Genomic DNA, 17,717 nt, shown 5'->3' with positions numbered 1-17,717 from the left:
TAAATTATTATTATAGACGGACCCTTGGTCTGATTCAGGAAGACTCATTATGTTCTCATAGTTTCCACTTAAGTACTATATGAAATCAATATGCGGGAAATACACAGGAAAGGAGATGGTGTCTAATTCTAAAGAATTCTAAAGAAATGGTGATAAAATCTGCAATCTGGTGCACAGCACATGGTGAAGTCTTACGGAAACCCTGTATCAGTCCATGCAGATGACTGAACACTTGCAACCAGAAAAATCATAAGCAACTTGTCCAAAGAGCACAGAAATAAAGACAAAGGGAATGGAAGGAGCTTTACTGCTCTGTTCTTTCTCTCTCTCCACTTTGATTTTGTTTGTTTGTTTCAGAAACAGGTTAAAAGGTTTCATGATAATAGTACTGTTTACGCTGAACTTGAACTTCGTGCCCTTTCATTTAAAATGCAGAAACAAATAAACAGAGCTCTAAAAATCTAAGTTTAAAAATACTCCAGCTACGCCTCTCTACTTCTTCCTGTAATAGGTTCCAGCTCTCTGCTGGACCGACTACCAAGTGGCAGATGAAAGGTTCAAACTAAGTACACTCACAATGAAAGCTTTAGATCTTAAGGGATGCTCTGGCAAGAAGAAACCAGAGCAAATCCTAGAGGTTAACTGGTATCTCTCCAGCACCGCCAAGTCCATTTTTTTTTTTATTACAAAACTTTTAGATCTTTACTGTTCCTGAAACAAACAAACAAAAACAACATCCTGGAGCCGCAAGTACTTAGCACAAAAGCACCAATCTGTCAAGTCATAATTAAACTGGCATGTTCACAGTACTCGGGCAGGCTCTTAGTATGGTCTGCGTCCAAACAGGACAGAGGTGAAAATGGGCACAATATCTCAATGTCAGCGAAAAATAATTCAAAGCATTGTTTGATGTTTCCTGGGTGGTCCTGCATTTCCCTCCCCATCCCATGTCTTCTTTTGCTTTAGGATCACCTTCCTGACCTCAAATCTCTCCCCCCCACCCCCCAGCCCTTGGAAAACTACAGGCTGATCTAAATTCAGTTTCATGGTTTTATCAGGCAAGTGTGTCATTATGACCCCTCTAGCACAATTTGTTAAAACAGATGACATCCTTTTGCCTGAGGATCACTGGAGCTAGGGCCCCTTCCAAACAAACCAACTTGTATGGTAGGCCAATACTTATTATTCCCAGGTAAGTTACATTATAGTCCAAAGGCCATTCATCAGGAAATAGGGATTTGTTTTAAGTTTTTCACGTGTGCTAAAACTCAGTCTAAGTTTTTTTTAAAAAAACACCACCACCAAACGTTTAACCATATCAGTTAACAAACATGGATACATATGCTATAATGTTATTGCTTTAGTTAAATAAATTGTTTAAATTGTTATTAAGGAAATTATTCTTCTTCTCCTTCCAATAAAGTACAGCAGAAAAGTTGTCCAAATATAAACAGTCAACTTATTAAACCTCACCATAATTTCATAATTATCTGTCTATGTATTTCTAAGAGTATAACCAAATCAGTAATTTTTGATATAACTGTAAAAACTACTCTGAAAATGTATTATTCCAAAAATGAAACATTCCTCTGGTTGTAAATATTAATGTAAATATTATTATTATGCCAGCAAGAATGAGTCTTTCTGTTTAAAAAAATGATTTAAATCAAGTCTTACTGACTAGTGATTTAAATCGTGATTTAAATCAAGTCTTACTGACTAGTGATTTAAATCGTGATTTAAATCAAATCCACCCTGCTTTTCATCACCAATTACTCCACCGTGTGGATTCACAGTAGACTTGAGTTGCAAACCAACCACTTTCCAATGTTTATCTCCTTCTTCCTTAGCAACTATGTGGCACCAAGCCAAAAGGGGCAACGGCAGATATGTTACCAATGTACCTCCCTGGGGCAGATGACTTTCAAATGGATGGATGTGCAAAGATCCAAGCTTAATGCAGAAATAGAGATTGCTGGCATCATTCGAAGAATCACCTCTGATGCCTTACCTTGGGCGCCAGTAAAAAGTATTCTGTAATATACCAATGCTACAATCCCGTGAGACCATCAGGAATTACTTAGCAATTTAATCACTACAGTTTGGATTGAGGTGGGCAAGATCCACATATAAAAGACTGGCTGAACTGAGTCTGGAATACACTGAATATTATAAAATCCATGCACTAGTAAGACTTAGAAAAGGTAGGGCAGAGGTAAATATATATGTGGTGCCTTCTAGATGTTGTTGGACTGCAACTCCTATGATCCCTGACCACTGGCCATGCTAGCTGAGGCTGATGGGAGTTGCAGTCTAACATCTGTAAGGCACAACACTGGCTACCCTTGTTTTATGGCTTCTCAAAAGCTTACCGTATATACTCGAGTATAAGCCTACCTTTTCAGCACATTTTTTTATGCTGAAAAAGCCCCCCTCAGCTTATACTCGAGTGAGGTGGGCGGTGGCGGCGGAGGGACAAGCAGCCCAAAAGGAGCCCTTTTGTGCTGCTCCTTCCTCCTCCTCTTCCTCCTTTGCCGCTATCAGGGACAGAAGAAGAGGAACAAGCAGCCCTTTCGGGCTGCTTGTTCTTCCTCCGCCACCGTTGCCACCACCACGTTTGTGGTGTGGTGAACCAGCTTATACTTGAGTCAATATGTTTTTTATGCTAAAATTAGGTGCCTCGGCTTATATTCGGGTTGGCTTGTACTCGAGTATATACGGTATGTTGCTAGTACACAGCCTCTTGATACTTGAAGCAACCTGCTGAAGACCTTCCTTAAGGACCTTCTTTGGTTTCTTGAAAATACTGGGGGGGGGGGGAGAGAGAATTTCATTCTCCTTTTTTCCTGCTAGCCTTCCAATGCCAGGAGAAGGCAGTGTTGTTTTTCAGAGGCCACTGGGATGCTCTGGTTTGTAGAAGGCTTCCCTGGCTGTTTTACTGAGTTCTTTGTAACCACAGGTTTTGCTCACTGTACCTGCTGCTTAATTTGTTGTCTGTGTATCATGTTTTGTTCTTATGTCTCTGGTTTTAATGCTATTGGCAGCTTCGCTGAGGCTTCAGTTCAAAAAGCGGGATGCAGATATTCAGAAACAACAATGTCCTACACACTGGTAAGTGGGAAGATCTGTCCCAGTTGCAACTAAAAATCTCTTCATTTTCCACTCCCTTTAGAAAAAGAAAAAACCCCAGAGCATTGTTCCACTGCAAAGCATTGCCACAGCAGAGCAGAGAATGGGTCGAACCATTGTTATGTCAATGCCAATGGTCCAAAGGGACAAGAACGGGCCAGGTCCAATCAGCTGTCTGCTTCCCCTACCACCATGGCATCAGATCCTATGCACTACTGCATAGTTTTCACTGTTGTTAATCTCTCTTGTATCTCGCTGCTACTGCCCCCACCCCCATGCCAGCGAGAGGATAGAGTGAGCAATTTTCAGTTGCAGATGAAGCAACATTAATTCTAACACTTCCAGTCATTGTGTCTGTAAGATGATTTCCATCATCATAGTGTGTGTGTGTGTTTTAAAAAGAGTGTGTGCGCATGCCACAATTGAAAGAGGTGGTTGTGGGATTTGAGCACTGTAATTACCAATCCCCACAAGTCCATTGGCAGCAGAAAGTGCACGCAGGAATCCCACAGAGGGACAGCAAAGTGGCTTGCTCTGGATCAACAGGTGAAGAGCAATTTATCAAAAGGAAAGCTGCTCTGTTAAACATCGTGTCAGTGGTTGGCTGGGCAGGGGGGTGGGGGAAGACAAAAAATAATAAGTACGCATCAAAAAATACAGAAGCACTGCAGCTTTTGAGATTCCAAAAATCCTGAGCTCTTTCTGATAGGCACATACTCTCCAAAAGAAAAAGAAAAAAAACAAACAAATCACATACAAATGTGTATGCGCACGCACACACAGAGGCAATGGTAAAGCGGTTTTTTGGCTTTCCATCACCATTTGGCACCTCTCCCAGTATGTAAACAGGAAAAAAAATCCATCCCAGCAGCTGCCTTCAGCCTGTATCTCCCAACTGAGATAGAACCCACCTCCTCTCTTCCTCTCCAGTATCTGCACTACTTTCCATATTAGACAGAGATACTATTTACGCCTACATTTATGTAACCAACAGATATGGCCATTTCCCAGAGAGAACACATGACTTTTAGTTGGTCTTATGAGGAACATATACACATTTTCATACTTCTTCATACATATTAGTAACAGGGAGAGGTGGGAAGAAATTATGGGACACCAAGTCACAAATCTTGCAATCTTCTTCACAGAATTTTAATTTGAGAGGAAGCCTTGTGCTGATCAGCAGGGCTGAGTCAGCAAAGGATTGGACTGTATGGTTAGTAAAGAAGTAATATTGTCCACTGGCACAGAGTCATACTTGAAAGGGTTATTCTGTTAGTCACTATTTCACAACCTCAGCATCCCACAGAGAACAAGGGTCTTCTTCTAAGGGAGAACTATGCTGCAATCCACTTTACAAATTTAAAAAAAGACTAGAAGTCTTTTACCTGGCATTCTTCCAGAATTCAAAAAAGATTAGTGCAGGTTTGAAATCTGTAGTTAAAAGTTTTGAAAGATTCATTTCAATATCTTGATTCAAAATGGCAACCAACTGAATACAAGTGCGGATGAAAACCTACTCTTTGATGTTGAAACCACCATGCAAACTTTGTGTAAGGTATCTTAAGAGGTGCCAAAATGTGTGGAAAACAATTGACTTTCCAAAACTTACAGGTAAAGAACTGTTCAGTGCATTTTACGCTGCTTTCCCAAAGCTCAATGTGGCTTAAAGACTAGAGTAAGATTCAATAATAATTTAAGCCACAAGAACAGGCATGTTATGAACATGTCCAAGAAATCTTAACACTCATCTAACAACGTCTTGAAAGGCCAGGAATTGGACTTTTTCAATCAAATTGCAACCAATATTCAGTAGTGTGGGTTGGGTTGTACCAAATCCTGACACATTGCAAATGCAACCATATTGGGAACAAGCTTTGCTATCTTCTTCTTCAGTGGAATACACAAACTATGCACCTCCAGATCACTGAAAGCAACCTCCAGGTAGGAGTTCAGAAATGGGACCCAGAAATGGGTGGGGAAATTACTTGATGTGGCTAAAGAAGGACAAACAAGAATCTAGCAAAGGTATTGCAACTGGGTCATTTGGGGGGAAAGCACCTTATTGTTTTTAGAGTTAGTTTGCCATTTCTGCTTTCAGCTATAGTCTTTCTTCAGATGCATTAACCAAAGGAAATATGGTCAACAGAAAACCCAAGCAAATTGATTAAATTACTGGCATCATTTTGTGTTAGGAGTCTGTGTTGAGCAGGCATTGGGAACCTTAACCCTAGAAGCTGAATGCATCCCTTGAGATCTCTCTGTCCGACCCTTGGACATCCTTCCTGGCCACACCTCTCATTGGCCTTGCTCCAAACCCTCCTTAAGTACTTCTGTATATTCTTGAACTATGATCATTCTTCTTGCTTGCTCAGATGGAGGATGGAGAGTGGGCATAGAAACATCTGTAGCATAAAGCTAAGAGTCACTTTGCCTCTGGTCCCACCCTCCTTGAGCTTGCAAACCCCTGGAAGACTTCCTGAAAAGGTTCTCTAGGTAAAGGATAAAGGGACCCCTGATCGTTAGGTCCAGTCATGGCCGACTCTGGGGTTGCGTCACTCATCTCGCTTTACTGGCTGAGGAAGCCAGCGTATAGCTTCCAGGTCATGTGGCCAGCATGACTAAGCAGCTTCTGGCAAACCAGAGCAGCACACAGAAACACCGTTTACCTTCCCGCCGGAGTAGTACCTATTTATCTACTTGCACTTTGAAGTACTTTCGAACTGCTAGGTTGACAGGAGCAGGGACCAAGCAACGGGAGCTCACCCCGTCGTGGTATTCAAACCGCCGACCTTCTGATCGGCAAGTCCTAGGCTCTATGGTTTAACCCACAGCACCACCTTGCATTAAAAAGTAGAGATATTCTTACAGGAACTATATTAGCAGCATCCAGAAAAGGGAGGAGGACTCAGATGATACTCAATACTAAGCAGCATTTTAAACGCTGCGTTAGACTCAGATGTTGAAAAACAAAACAAATCAAAAACACCTCTGTTTTTAAAATATGTAAGGACACTTAAAAGCAACTTTTCTAATGCAGATTTTATTTGACCTGTAACTGATTACTGAACATCTGCTAAGAGGTTTCAGCCAGTCTCACAAAGAAGAAAGTTTCTGCTTTCTTAAGAGGTTTCCACAGCATTTGGAGAAGAGCAACTTGAGACCACTCATCTGGCAGTCAGGACCCACAGCTGCCTACAGCAGCGTTTTATGGCTAAGATTATTTGGTCAGTCCAGGATTCATAACTGCTTCATTTTAACTTTTGCGCTGGCTTTCTTTTGTACAGACTCAGCTGGAGGCTTGCATAATTCACCCGGTTTCCCACGATACAAGCACTCTGAGACTTCTTCCATCACCCACTCAATTCTCGCAAGCAGCAAATGGGATTCTCGACAGCAAGACGTTTTTGCTCTGGGAGTGAAGAAAGGGAATGGTCATGTTCAGACAATTATCCGAACCATGGTTTGGAGGCCCAAGAACAAACAACAGTGAGCTTCAGGGTAACATGCTGCCTCCTTCCCTTCTCCACAGTTGTATCTTGCTTTGAGGACAAACCATGGTTGATGCAAACCATGGTTTACCACATACAGACAAAAAGGTATCTTGTTGAAATTAGAAGCAGAATTGCTTAATCTCCTCCCTTGACATACAGCAGAAGGAGAGGAGGGAGCGTACACACCTGCCACTCATACCCAATCCATCATCTCAATTCAGCCATGCTCTTTCACATCACAGAAGATACAAATGGAAGATTACTTTAGCTTAGCAATGGGAAGCCTGTAGCCCTCCTGATGCAGCTGAACTCCGGCCAGCATACCCAATTGTGGGGGGTCATGGGAGTTGTAGTTCAGCAGCATCTGGATGAACACAGGTTAGCCTCCCCTGTTTAGATGAACTACTGAAAATGGAAGCCTAGCATATTCTGTAAAGGACAGGACCAAAGGTCTCTACAATCTTCCAATGCAATCAACACAACCAGCAACTAAGAGCAAATGCAGTGACAAACTGGCCCAGCTATGCACACAAATAGTGTGGGAAAATAATACTCCTATTTTAAAATAAGTGGTGCTACTTCCAGTCTGTTGCTATAGTGATGAAGGGCCCAGCAGAGCAGAGAATGGCTCAAAATGATCCAGCAATCAAGCAAGTGAGATGCACTGTTATCAGAGATATGGATTCTGCAGCCAGTTGCACAGCAAAGTGGCAATCGATTTATTAAAGAGAAGACCCTCTCACTTGCTTTCTGCTCCTGTGCATCCTTTTCTCAGCTAAGTGCTTGGCTGGGCAGTAGCCCTACAAAAGGTTGTCTTAAGAGTAAGCACAGCACATATAGACCTTTGATGGATGTTTATCATTAATGTGGGGCAGTCCTGCAGCCAAACAGGCCACAGCACTGCTTTTAATGATATATTTAATGAAGCATCATGAATGCTCTGGAGGCCTCTTCCCTCAACTATAAGGGGAAGGAGGACAATACCTTGTGGGGCACCAAAACAGATGCAGCTGCACTGGCCCTTGGACTGCTGTCGCCCACAATGCATCCCTGAAGTCATTGGGGATAAAAGAGCTTTATTCATTGCAGTAGTTTAAAGTATTTCCTATTATAGTGTCATCACGCAAACAGAGCAGTTTGATGCTTTTCAGCAATGGAAACCCTGAAAAGGAGGGATAGGATATGCTGGATGAGTAGAAAGAGAGAATAGATCAAGCACTGGACCCCATGGCTTAACTCTCACTCCTCAGACAGAATCCAAAGCACTGGGTATTAGGGCTTGAAAACAAAAAGACTAGACCAGGGGTCAGCAAACTTTTTCAACAGGGGGCCAGTCCACTGTCCCTCAGACCTTGTGGAGGGCCGGACTCACTCTCACTCTCTCTTTCTCTCCATATATTTAAAAAATCAATTTCTATGTACACTGAGAGGGGGCAAGTAGTCCTCCTCCCCACACACACCCCAGCCCTGGCCGCCTTTTCAGTTTGCCGCCTGCCTCATTCGTCAAAGGGCTGGCAGCAGTGGCATGAAACGCGCTTCCTCCCCGCCTAGAGAAAGAAGGCGCTGTGCTTACCTCCCCAGGGGCTGGTAGGCAGAGCGAGCTTGTCCACTCTGCTCTGTGGCCCACAGGAGCACCAGGATGGTGGCAGTGGGAGGAACAGGCTGAGTGGCAGCGGCTCTCCCAATCAAACCAGGCACAGATTCTGATTGGTAGAGATGTCCCCATGCTGCGCTGAGGTAAACCAAGTGCAGCGTTTGATTGGCAGAGTCGCCGCTGCTTGGCTTCCTCCTCCCGTCACCATCGCCAGGAGTCTCGGCTTCGCGGCGGGTTCTGCTTCACAGTGCAGACCGGATTTGTGAGCCTGGGGGGCCGCATCCGGCCCCTGGGCCTTAGTTTGCCAACCCCTGGACTAGACAGACAACCTTTCAACAACAACAAAAGTATTCAGCTTACCACAAGACAGAACACACAGTATTCCTTAATACCTCTGATAATACAAAGCTCATTCTTACATTTAGCCACTGATATTCATAGCAATGCATTCTAAGGCCATCATAGAAGAAGGCCTACTTTATTAAATCACTGTGAAAAGCAGAACAAGTGAAGATAGGACCTCAACTCACAAGAACGGCTGTTCAAGTACCCTAGCACAAAGGATACTAGCATCTGCCATCATTTACTAATTTTAGTATTCTTCCTTTTCTAGGTGTTACATCAAGCACACCCATCTACCACACCAGAAAAGGCAATGGAAATGTTTCCAATCTGGCCTTTTCCTTTCAAATACATGGAAGCTACAGGCAGGTGAGGATTAGGCTGCAATGCTTGAAACACACACACATGCCCTGCATTACTGACTGGCATGCTACGTAAGAAGAGTGGTGCTTAAGAACATAAGTAGGGGATGGCAGGATCACACCAATGGCACATCTAGTCCAGCATCCTGTTCTCTTCCATGGCGGCCCACCACATGCCTACAGGAAACCTGCAAGCAGGACCAGAGTACAAGAGCATTCTCTCCCTTTGTGGCTTTCAGGAAGTGGTATTCAGAAGCATTATTGCTTCTGGCTGTGGAGGCAAATGGCTACTGGCCCTTGATAGGCTTCTCCTCCATGAAGTTGTCCAATCCTCTTTCAAAGCCATCCAGGTTGGATGGACAGCACTGTATCCTGTTGAGTAGCAACGAGCAGCCATCCCAGATGCAACCACTGGCAAGGTGGGGGAACCATTCTTATCATTTCAACCATAGTGCTTTCCGCTGGAATCAGTTAATACATTCACGTGTAAACTAGCCTCGAAACCACAGTTCACAGTTTCCTCCTTTAGAAGACCTCCCCTTACTCCAGAAAGTTGCAGACCTATGGGCCACCCTCACGGATATTCCTCAAGCAATTCTTTGCAAGGGAAATCATTAATCTGGCACACATGTTGAAAAGTTCCCTGTGACCAAGTGCTAAGCACAGCCATTGGACAGGTGGATAGCATTTGTACTGCTCTACAATGCTGACATACAATGCTTCTTGGCCTTTATTCAAGCATTTTTGGCCACATTCACACATAACACTAAGCCAGAAAACATTGTCCATTAAACAATACATTGCTACCTCGGGTTAAGAACTTAATTCATTCTGGAGGTCCATTCTTAACCTGAAGCATCTGTAACTTGAAGCGTCTGTAGCCCGAGGTACCACTGTACTTTGCATGGTCTGCGTCCTGGTGCATGCAGACCACATACAGTGATACCTCAGGTTAAGAACTTAATTCATTCTGGAGGTCCGTTCTGAACCTGAAACTGTTCTTAACCTGAGGTACCACTTTAGCTAATGGGGCCTCCCACTGCTGCTGTGTCGCTGGTGTGCAATTTCTGTTCTCATCCTGAAGCAAAATTCTTAACCCGTGGAACTATTTCTAGGTTAGCGGAGTCTGCAACCTGAAGCATCTGTAACCCGAGGTACCACTGTACTTCCTTCCCCCCTTCCACAAGTGGGGGGGGTGTGGATCAGAAGCAACTAGTTATGTCTAAACACAGGGTTTGTTCCACCCAAAAAATTATGCTCACTAAGCCAACTAAGCTGTGGCTTCAAAACAGGTAGTGATCACAGTGGTTTGGGCAAAACAAACCATGGTCCTGGATTTGGAAATAATGCTAAACCGACTACTTCGTGGTCATCTCTCCTCCTCCCCATCAATCACAGCTCAATGCTGCAAAAAGGAAAATTACTCCCCACACTGAAGCCTACAAAAAAACCTCAATGACAATAATGAAGAGGCGCAAAGAACACATCCCATTTTAAATCTCTTCCTCTGGAAATCTGGCCTGTTGCTTGCTCCCTACCCCCACCCCCAAATTAATGCACATGAAGCTTGGATAGAGATATTAAATTAGTATGATTAAAGGCCCAACTCACAGGGTTTACAAAAGGATTACAGCTAATCAATCCACCATCCTGCAGAGGGAAAAAAAACACATTTGCTTGCAAGGCTGATAAATTGGTGACTAATAGTTAATCTCTAGAGATTAGCATTTCTTACTTTGTCATTTCCAGGAGGGGTAGTTGTGATAGTCTACTTCAGAAACAAAAAAAGAGCAAGAGGGAAAAAAGCACTTTAAAAATCAGCAAATTTATTGTGGCAGAGTCCACTGACTCAGATGCATGAACTGTTGTCTTTAATTGGTGAATATTATGTATATATATTTTTAATCTCACTCACTCACTCAAACAAACATGCACAAGTACAAAGGGGGAGGGATGTAAACAGTGAGGTCCAAAAGCATAAAATGTCATGAACTGTATTCTTACATTTCAGTGTCTTTCTGTTTCTATTTCTACACACACCGCAATAAAAAAATAAATAAATGTTATGCCACAATGTATCTATCTGTCTTGAAGGTGCAACAAGACCTTTTGCTGAGTGATATCTAGCTCAAGGAAAGACGGAAAAGAGAGTGTTGCTATCTCAATTGCTCACTACCTAGATTTTATCTGGCATGAGATTCAAGAACCCCAGACCTCCACATTTCATGTATGAAGGACCTCCCTGCAGGGACAAAGGGGGAACAAATTAGACTGAAGAGTTGTCAACTATCTCTCTACATTCCAGAGAACATGGCAGCAGAAGGTAATGATAAAAAAGGCAGGTTCACAGAAAATAATATTTGTATTACATGGGATACTTCAGTCTTTAAGCACCTAACAATGAATAGAAATTCACTGAGGAAGATCTATGAATTAAGTTGGAAAATATACAGGCAGTGTATCTGACAGAGGAACTTAGCCTTGAAAATAAATCCAAAAGTTACTGGTGCAGTGAACTTTATACTAGCCAATCTGCTTGTGCAGACCTTACTCATTTATCGTGCAGTCACTGCAGAAAAAATACCTTCCATTTTAAAAAAATCTTCCTTGTCTTGTCACCTGGATACAAATATTACTCACCACAGAGAACCAGACAATTAACTGTTCCCTGCCTGCAGGAATTACACAGTTCGAACTTGCACTGAAAGCTTTCAGAAGCTTTACATTGCTTCAAAAGCTGTACTTTCCCCTTTACTTTTTTTAAAAAAGGTGTTACAATTTAAATTTTAGAATCTCCCCCCAAAAAATGATTATAAAAAGCTTTCAAGAGAATATTCAAACTTGAGAATGTGCAAGTCAAAAACCAGTTGCCATGAAATTTATATATATATATATCAATCACTTGAGAAAAACAGGAAATATCTTTTCCTCTTGCAACTCTGATGTATCAATGGGGCAAGTGGGAAAATTGTGGAATGGTTAGGTGATCATGACTACTAATGTCATCAGGAAGGAGGGGAATGCTCACAACACAATGCATTTTTTAAAAAAGTTATTCTTGCATTGGCAAGTGTCTATACAAATCTGTGCACCATAGTTTGAGCTAAGGGGATATTGGAATTATATGCATGCCAAACACTTGTACTATCCTTTGAGGGTGATACAAAATTCACCATCAGGCCGAGTAAGCTTGCTTTTGGTAAAACTTGAACACCTGCAATACCTTTTTCAACAGCAATGGTTGGCCCAGTTAAATAATGGCACCTTACAAATGTATGACTAGGGCCTTATCTATTTATTAATCATCAGGGAAGCATAACTGATTCCCCCTTACACAGACTTACACACCCCTACACTTTTTCTATCATACAAGTACCCTGCTGAATCCGACTAAAGGTCTCACCCATCTTCCTGTTTCTCAGTGTAGTTAACCAGATCTTTCTCAAAAGTCAACAAGCAGGGTATGAAGAAAATAACCACCCATCACCATTTATGTATTTAATTTATTTGTAAAATTTATATCCTGCCCTTTATCACCAAATGATCTCTGGGTGGGTGGCAACCATAAAAATACAGCACTTCATAAAAGCAACCAATGCATTAAAACAAAAGCAATATTGCACAGTTCAGACCACGCAACATTCACCTCCTCCACTCAGTACACACCAGAACCTTTAGAGCAGCCTTTCTCAACCTGTAGGTCCCTAGAGGTTGTTGAACTACAACTGCGATCACCCCTAGCTAGCAAGGCCAGAGCTCAAAGATGATGGGAGTTGTAGTCCAACAACATCTGGGGACCCACAGGTTGAGAACCACTGCTTTAAAGGATTAGGTCCCCAAATACTTGACAGAAAAGTTTTCAGATAGTGATTAAAAATAACTAAAGTTGGTGGCAGCTATACATCAAGAAAGCTGTTCCATCACCAGGGTGCCATCACCGAGAAGGCTCTGTCCCATAGTTTTCACTTGGCAATGCTATGACAAGCAGTAGCTCTTAAAATCACAGCCAGGACAATACAGACAGGGAGGCACTCCTTCAGATAACTCAATCCTTAACCATTCAGGGCTTTGTATGTCAGAATCTTGAATAAGGCTTGGCGGTATGAAGTATGGACCTTTAAGGACCATGGTTATGTGATCCTGAGCAGGTCCCCACCCACCCCACCCCCCAAAAAATGTGGTATTCAGCGTTCACCGCCCCTGAACCCAGAGGTTCTATTTACCCATTATAGATAACCACCACTGATAAACAATGAGTTTGTCTACTTTGCAATATATTGTAGAAAGGCTGTTCTCTATGCATTTGGACACCTCTTAAGAAATTTTGCATGATGGTTCCTGAGATCGAGGAGCAGGATATTGTCCATGTTTGGGATACAATTGGATGCTTTTAAAAATCAAGATGGCAGACAGAACCATTCAAATCTCCCCTGGATTTACCACTGATTTCTGAACTGATTCCCCACCCCCCCTGTGTTTTATAATTCCACTGGGCATGAGACTCCTAGTCTCCTACAAAGTTAAGCCCACAAACATCTCTGCATTATGGAGCAGGGAATGCCATAAATTATGTGTTGTAGGAAGAGAAGTATTTTCATATCCTCAGAATAATCCCATGGGATAAACTGGGCTGAGATATACTTACTGGCCCAAGATCGGCCAGTAACCTTTGTGCCAGAGGAAGAACACAGCAGAATTCAGCAACCAGATTATGAATAGGCGCTCAGAATAGATCACACCCATTATGGTGTGGCTGCACTGGTTGCTGAATCGCTCCCAAGTCCAATTTAAAGTGCTGGTTTTGACATATAAAGTTTTTCATGGCTTGGGATTTTTAGAAGACATCTGAAGGCAACCTTGTTTAGGGAAGCTTTTAATATCTGAAGGACTATTGTGTTTTAATGTTTTTTTGGAAGCCGCCCAGAGTGAGGCGGGGAATAAATAATAAATTATTATTATGACCCCAAAAGCTCACTGACGGCTGTTCCTGCAATAATGAGCCCCGAAAAAGTTATCTGAGGCCATTCTCTGGGAGAAGAGCGACAGGGCCTTTTCAATGGCAGACTCCCCTTGTGGAATGGTCACCTCAGGAAAACTCAGCAACATTTACATCCTCAGCCAAACGCATTTTTGTTCTACCAGGTTTTTGGGTGCTAACATTGTTGCTGTTCTTCCTGCTGTTTTCATGGGCAATCTCTTGGGTTTGAAGGTGGTTATCCTTTTGGTGAATGGGAAGGATTTTTTCTTTTCTTTTTAAGGCAGTATAATTGTTGGTCACTTTTAATATATATTACCACTGTAAATGTTGTTGGATTTTTCTTTGTATAAGCCACCATGGAGCAAGTTGCTCTGGGACGGTTCTTGCACAAAACAACTCATAAAATAACCCAAGCCTACGTTATTCTAGGACCAAGATGGGGAAGCTGTGACCCTCCAGCTGTTGGGGCCCCAGATGTTGTTGGACTGCAACTCCCATCATCCCTGACTATTGACTATGCTGGCTGGGGCTGATGGGAGTTGGAGTCCAACAACAAGGTCGCAGGTTCACCATCACTGCCCTAGAACAAATGACTCTTACCAAAATTAGGCATGTAAATCACCACTAGCCAGTCATCGCCATAGTGAGTAAGGATTTCCCCAAGTGACCAGATTTTTTAAAAGCCCATTTGTGTGCTAAACATTTGTGGGTTTGCAAAACCAAGAAAGCATTACATGAGGGCAGAGGTGAATTAATATGCATGCATCTGTTAATTTATTAAGACCATCAGCTGCATCCCCTACATTAGAGGGAGAGTTCATTCAAGCAGGAGCTACGCCTTGCAAGTAATTTACTTGCAAGTAAGTCCAGTTGTGGCAAATGGAGCTTCTTCCCTAGAGTTTCCCCCCCCCCTCCAGGACTGCAGCCTCAACTATAAAGCGTCAAAAAAATGGATGAAAATGCTCATCACATTCCACTCCGATCAGACGCTGCTCCCTAAAGAGTGTGTGTGTTTGTGTGTGTTTTCATACGCCAGACAACTTACTTGCGCCTTCGATTTTGTCCGATCCCCTGCTCCAAATGATCTGCCTGGTCTCCAGCTTCACCTGGAACGTTTTCCTTTCTGGCCTTTGGGACTTTTTGGAGTAAAACAAAGTCATCACGGTGCCGACTTCCAAGCTCCTGGAGAGGTGAACCACTTCGGCTTCGCTTGGGTTGCAGGGTCCATTGGTAAAAACAGACGCCATGGTGGCTTCCCGAGTCCTTTTTCTTCTCTCTTTCTTTCGCCCCCCCTCGGGTTCAGCAAATGCTGGGCGAATGAAGGGGGGGGGGAAAGGGGGGCAGAAAACTTCCCAAACAAAAGAAGGAGTTCAAACGCTTCTTCTACGCCAAAGCTGGAAGCAAAAGCGTGGAAAGGGGGGAACCGGGTTGTGGGTTTATTTATTTTTTCAACTCCACACCAACATCCTCCGAGCCTTTTCCAACCGAGAAGCAACGAATTTCAAATCTTGGGAAGCCGTCCCTCCAGGGAAGGAGCCAGGATGCCACCACCGACCAGTGTTTATAATGCGAACGGGAGGGAAGAAGCGAACTCCTTAGCCCCGGTCGGTGGGCGCCCTCTTGGGAACCAGCAGCTCTTCGATCCCCCAAAACGAGAGAAAATCGCCCCTCTTCCCTTCGCGATCATGCACCATTTTCCCTCTGCTTGCTTTCTTTTCTTCCTTCGTTCCTTTTGGGGGTTTCACCCACACCCCCTCCGCGTCTTCTCGAGTCTTTTAAAACGAAAGCGAGCAGAAAGGGAATCGGGCCGGATGGTACGGCGGCGGCGGCGGCGCGGGAGGTAAGAGAAAACAAATATGCATAAAAATCTAACTCCAAGTCGGTCTTCCCCAAGCGCAAGCAAAGCTGGCCGGGGGCTAGAAAGGGCTGGCTGCGATCGAGGGCGGAGAGGAGGGCTCTGGCAACCCCCGCAGCCTTGCTCCCTCCCCCTGCGACTGCCCCTCTTATCCCCGCCCCCCTTCCCTCTTCCTCCTCCTCCTCTGCCAGCCCCCTTTGGCGCTGCCTCGACTCTGCAGGCAGATCTCTCTCTCTCGGAATCGATCAGAGACAGGCTGATAAAGATCTCCCTAGAGCTCAGCAAGTAATGGCTGGAAGTAGCGGGGGGAGGAAAATCTCCAGTAATCGGAGTCCATTGCACATTCTTAAATGACTCTCTTGCGTCGTGCTTTGCAGCAACGTATGCAAGGTCGGGGGGGGCGTTGTAGCAGGATTTTCTTTTTCGCATACCGCCCCCCCCCCGCCCTACCACCCCCACCTTCCTTTCTTTGCACACTATAACAAGAGAGGAGGAGGCTCAGGGTTGGATCCGGACGCCCTCGTCTCCAGATCCTCTCCCCAAAGTGAGCAGGCAGGACTAGTCCGCAGGGCCCAGCGAGAAGCGAAGATTTCCATAATCCAGTTTTTCCTCCTTGCCTTTGCATGAAGGGGGGGGGGCAGAGAGATCCGGAGACTTTGGGGGTGGCGGGTGGGTTTTTCATCCCAGCAAAAGTGAGGCAGTGGCACATTTCTGTTGGGTCTTGTCTTCGCGCGCGCCCACCCCAAAAGGGAGCCCGGGAGAGGAGTGGTCGCGCTGGAAGGAAGGGGGGAGCTTCGCAATGCAGGGCCCCTTTTGCGGCCTGCGAATCTCGGGTCGACTCGCGTCCAGGTGGCGAGTTGGTTGGTGTTATTTTTTCGCCTTCTTCCCGAACACGTGACGGCGCCTAAGAGAAGAAGCAGGAAAAGGACGCGGTGGGGTCGGGTGTCGGGATTGTCGCCGCTTGCGCGGTGGAAGGCTGCAGTTGCGACAGGCAGAAGAAGATGCATCAGAGGCACACACACACACGCCACTCCACTGTGGAATTCGGATCAATGGCTACTGTGTTGTGGTGGCTCCAGTGTTGCACTGGGGAGACCCGAAATGTTCAAATGCCCGCGATATCTCTACGGGAGCTTTTGTTGTGTGAATGGCGCCACAGACCCCGTGGGGTCCGCAGGCCATCATTTGGGGAACCACTGGTGCAGAAAACAAACAATAGGGCCTTGAGACAAAAACGAGTAATGCAGCGATATAAAAACAGAAAAGCAAATGAAACGGAAATTCAAACATGTGCCACAGGGTCCATTCTTGTGAGTCAGGGAAAGCTTGGGCGGAAAGATCTCAAAAGCGACATACGGTTAAAATAAATTCTGATTGGAAATCATCTTAACAGATTTTAATACAGTCATACCTTGGGTGTCGAACAGAATCTGCCCAGAAGTCTGTTCAACTTCCAAAACGTATGGAAACCAAAGCATGACTTCTGATTGGCTGCAAGAAGCTCCTGCAGCCAATTGGAAGCTGCTGAAGCCCCATCGGACATTCAGGTTCCAAAGAACGTTCGCAAACGGGAACACTCACTTCCGGGTTTGCGGCGTTCGGGAACCAAAACATCCAAGTACCAAGGTGTTCGGGATCCCAGGTACAACTGTATTGTATTTTTATAGAGCAGCCTGCCCTAGGATGTTATGGTGAAGTAATATCAATAATACATACCTCCCCTTCACCCTAAGGTCCCGAGGTGGGTTACAACACAACACAAGTAATACAGTTTATGACCAAGTAAAGCCCTGGTGGAGGAGCCTCCTGGGATGGCCTGAGGCTTCGTATGAGGCCTCTCCACAGCCCAGGCGATAACTTCGTCAGGTCCCCTGCTAACTGCTGTGGTGGGATGGGGGACCTAGGGAAACAGCCCCACAAGAGGAGCCCTTCTGCACCCTGCCTGGCTGGCCTCTGGTCTCCA

The 17,717-nt window shown here is 44.4% G+C and overlaps 1 protein-coding gene across 2 annotated transcripts in view; it reads right to left on the bottom strand.

Annotated features, from left to right (window-relative positions):
- Positions 1 to 15,869, bottom strand: part of PLCG1 (phospholipase C gamma 1) — a 91,022-nt gene extending 75,153 nt beyond the window's left edge. For both annotated transcript variants that reach the window (XM_082225828.1, XM_082225829.1), the window contains exon 1: positions 14,945 to 15,869. In XM_082225828.1, the coding sequence (XP_082081954.1) occupies positions 14,945 to 15,146 (202 nt within the window). In that variant the 5' untranslated portion in view covers positions 15,147 to 15,869. The remainder of the gene's footprint in view (positions 1 to 14,944) is intronic.
- Positions 15,870 to 17,717: the final 1,848 nt, after the last annotated feature.

The sequence above is a fragment of the Podarcis vaucheri genome (genome assembly GCF_965113315.1).
Source record: "Podarcis vaucheri genome assembly, chromosome: 6".
Classification (NCBI taxonomy): Eukaryota; Metazoa; Chordata; class Lepidosauria; order Squamata; family Lacertidae; genus Podarcis; species Podarcis vaucheri.
This window is presented reverse-complemented; position numbering and strand designations above follow the sequence as displayed.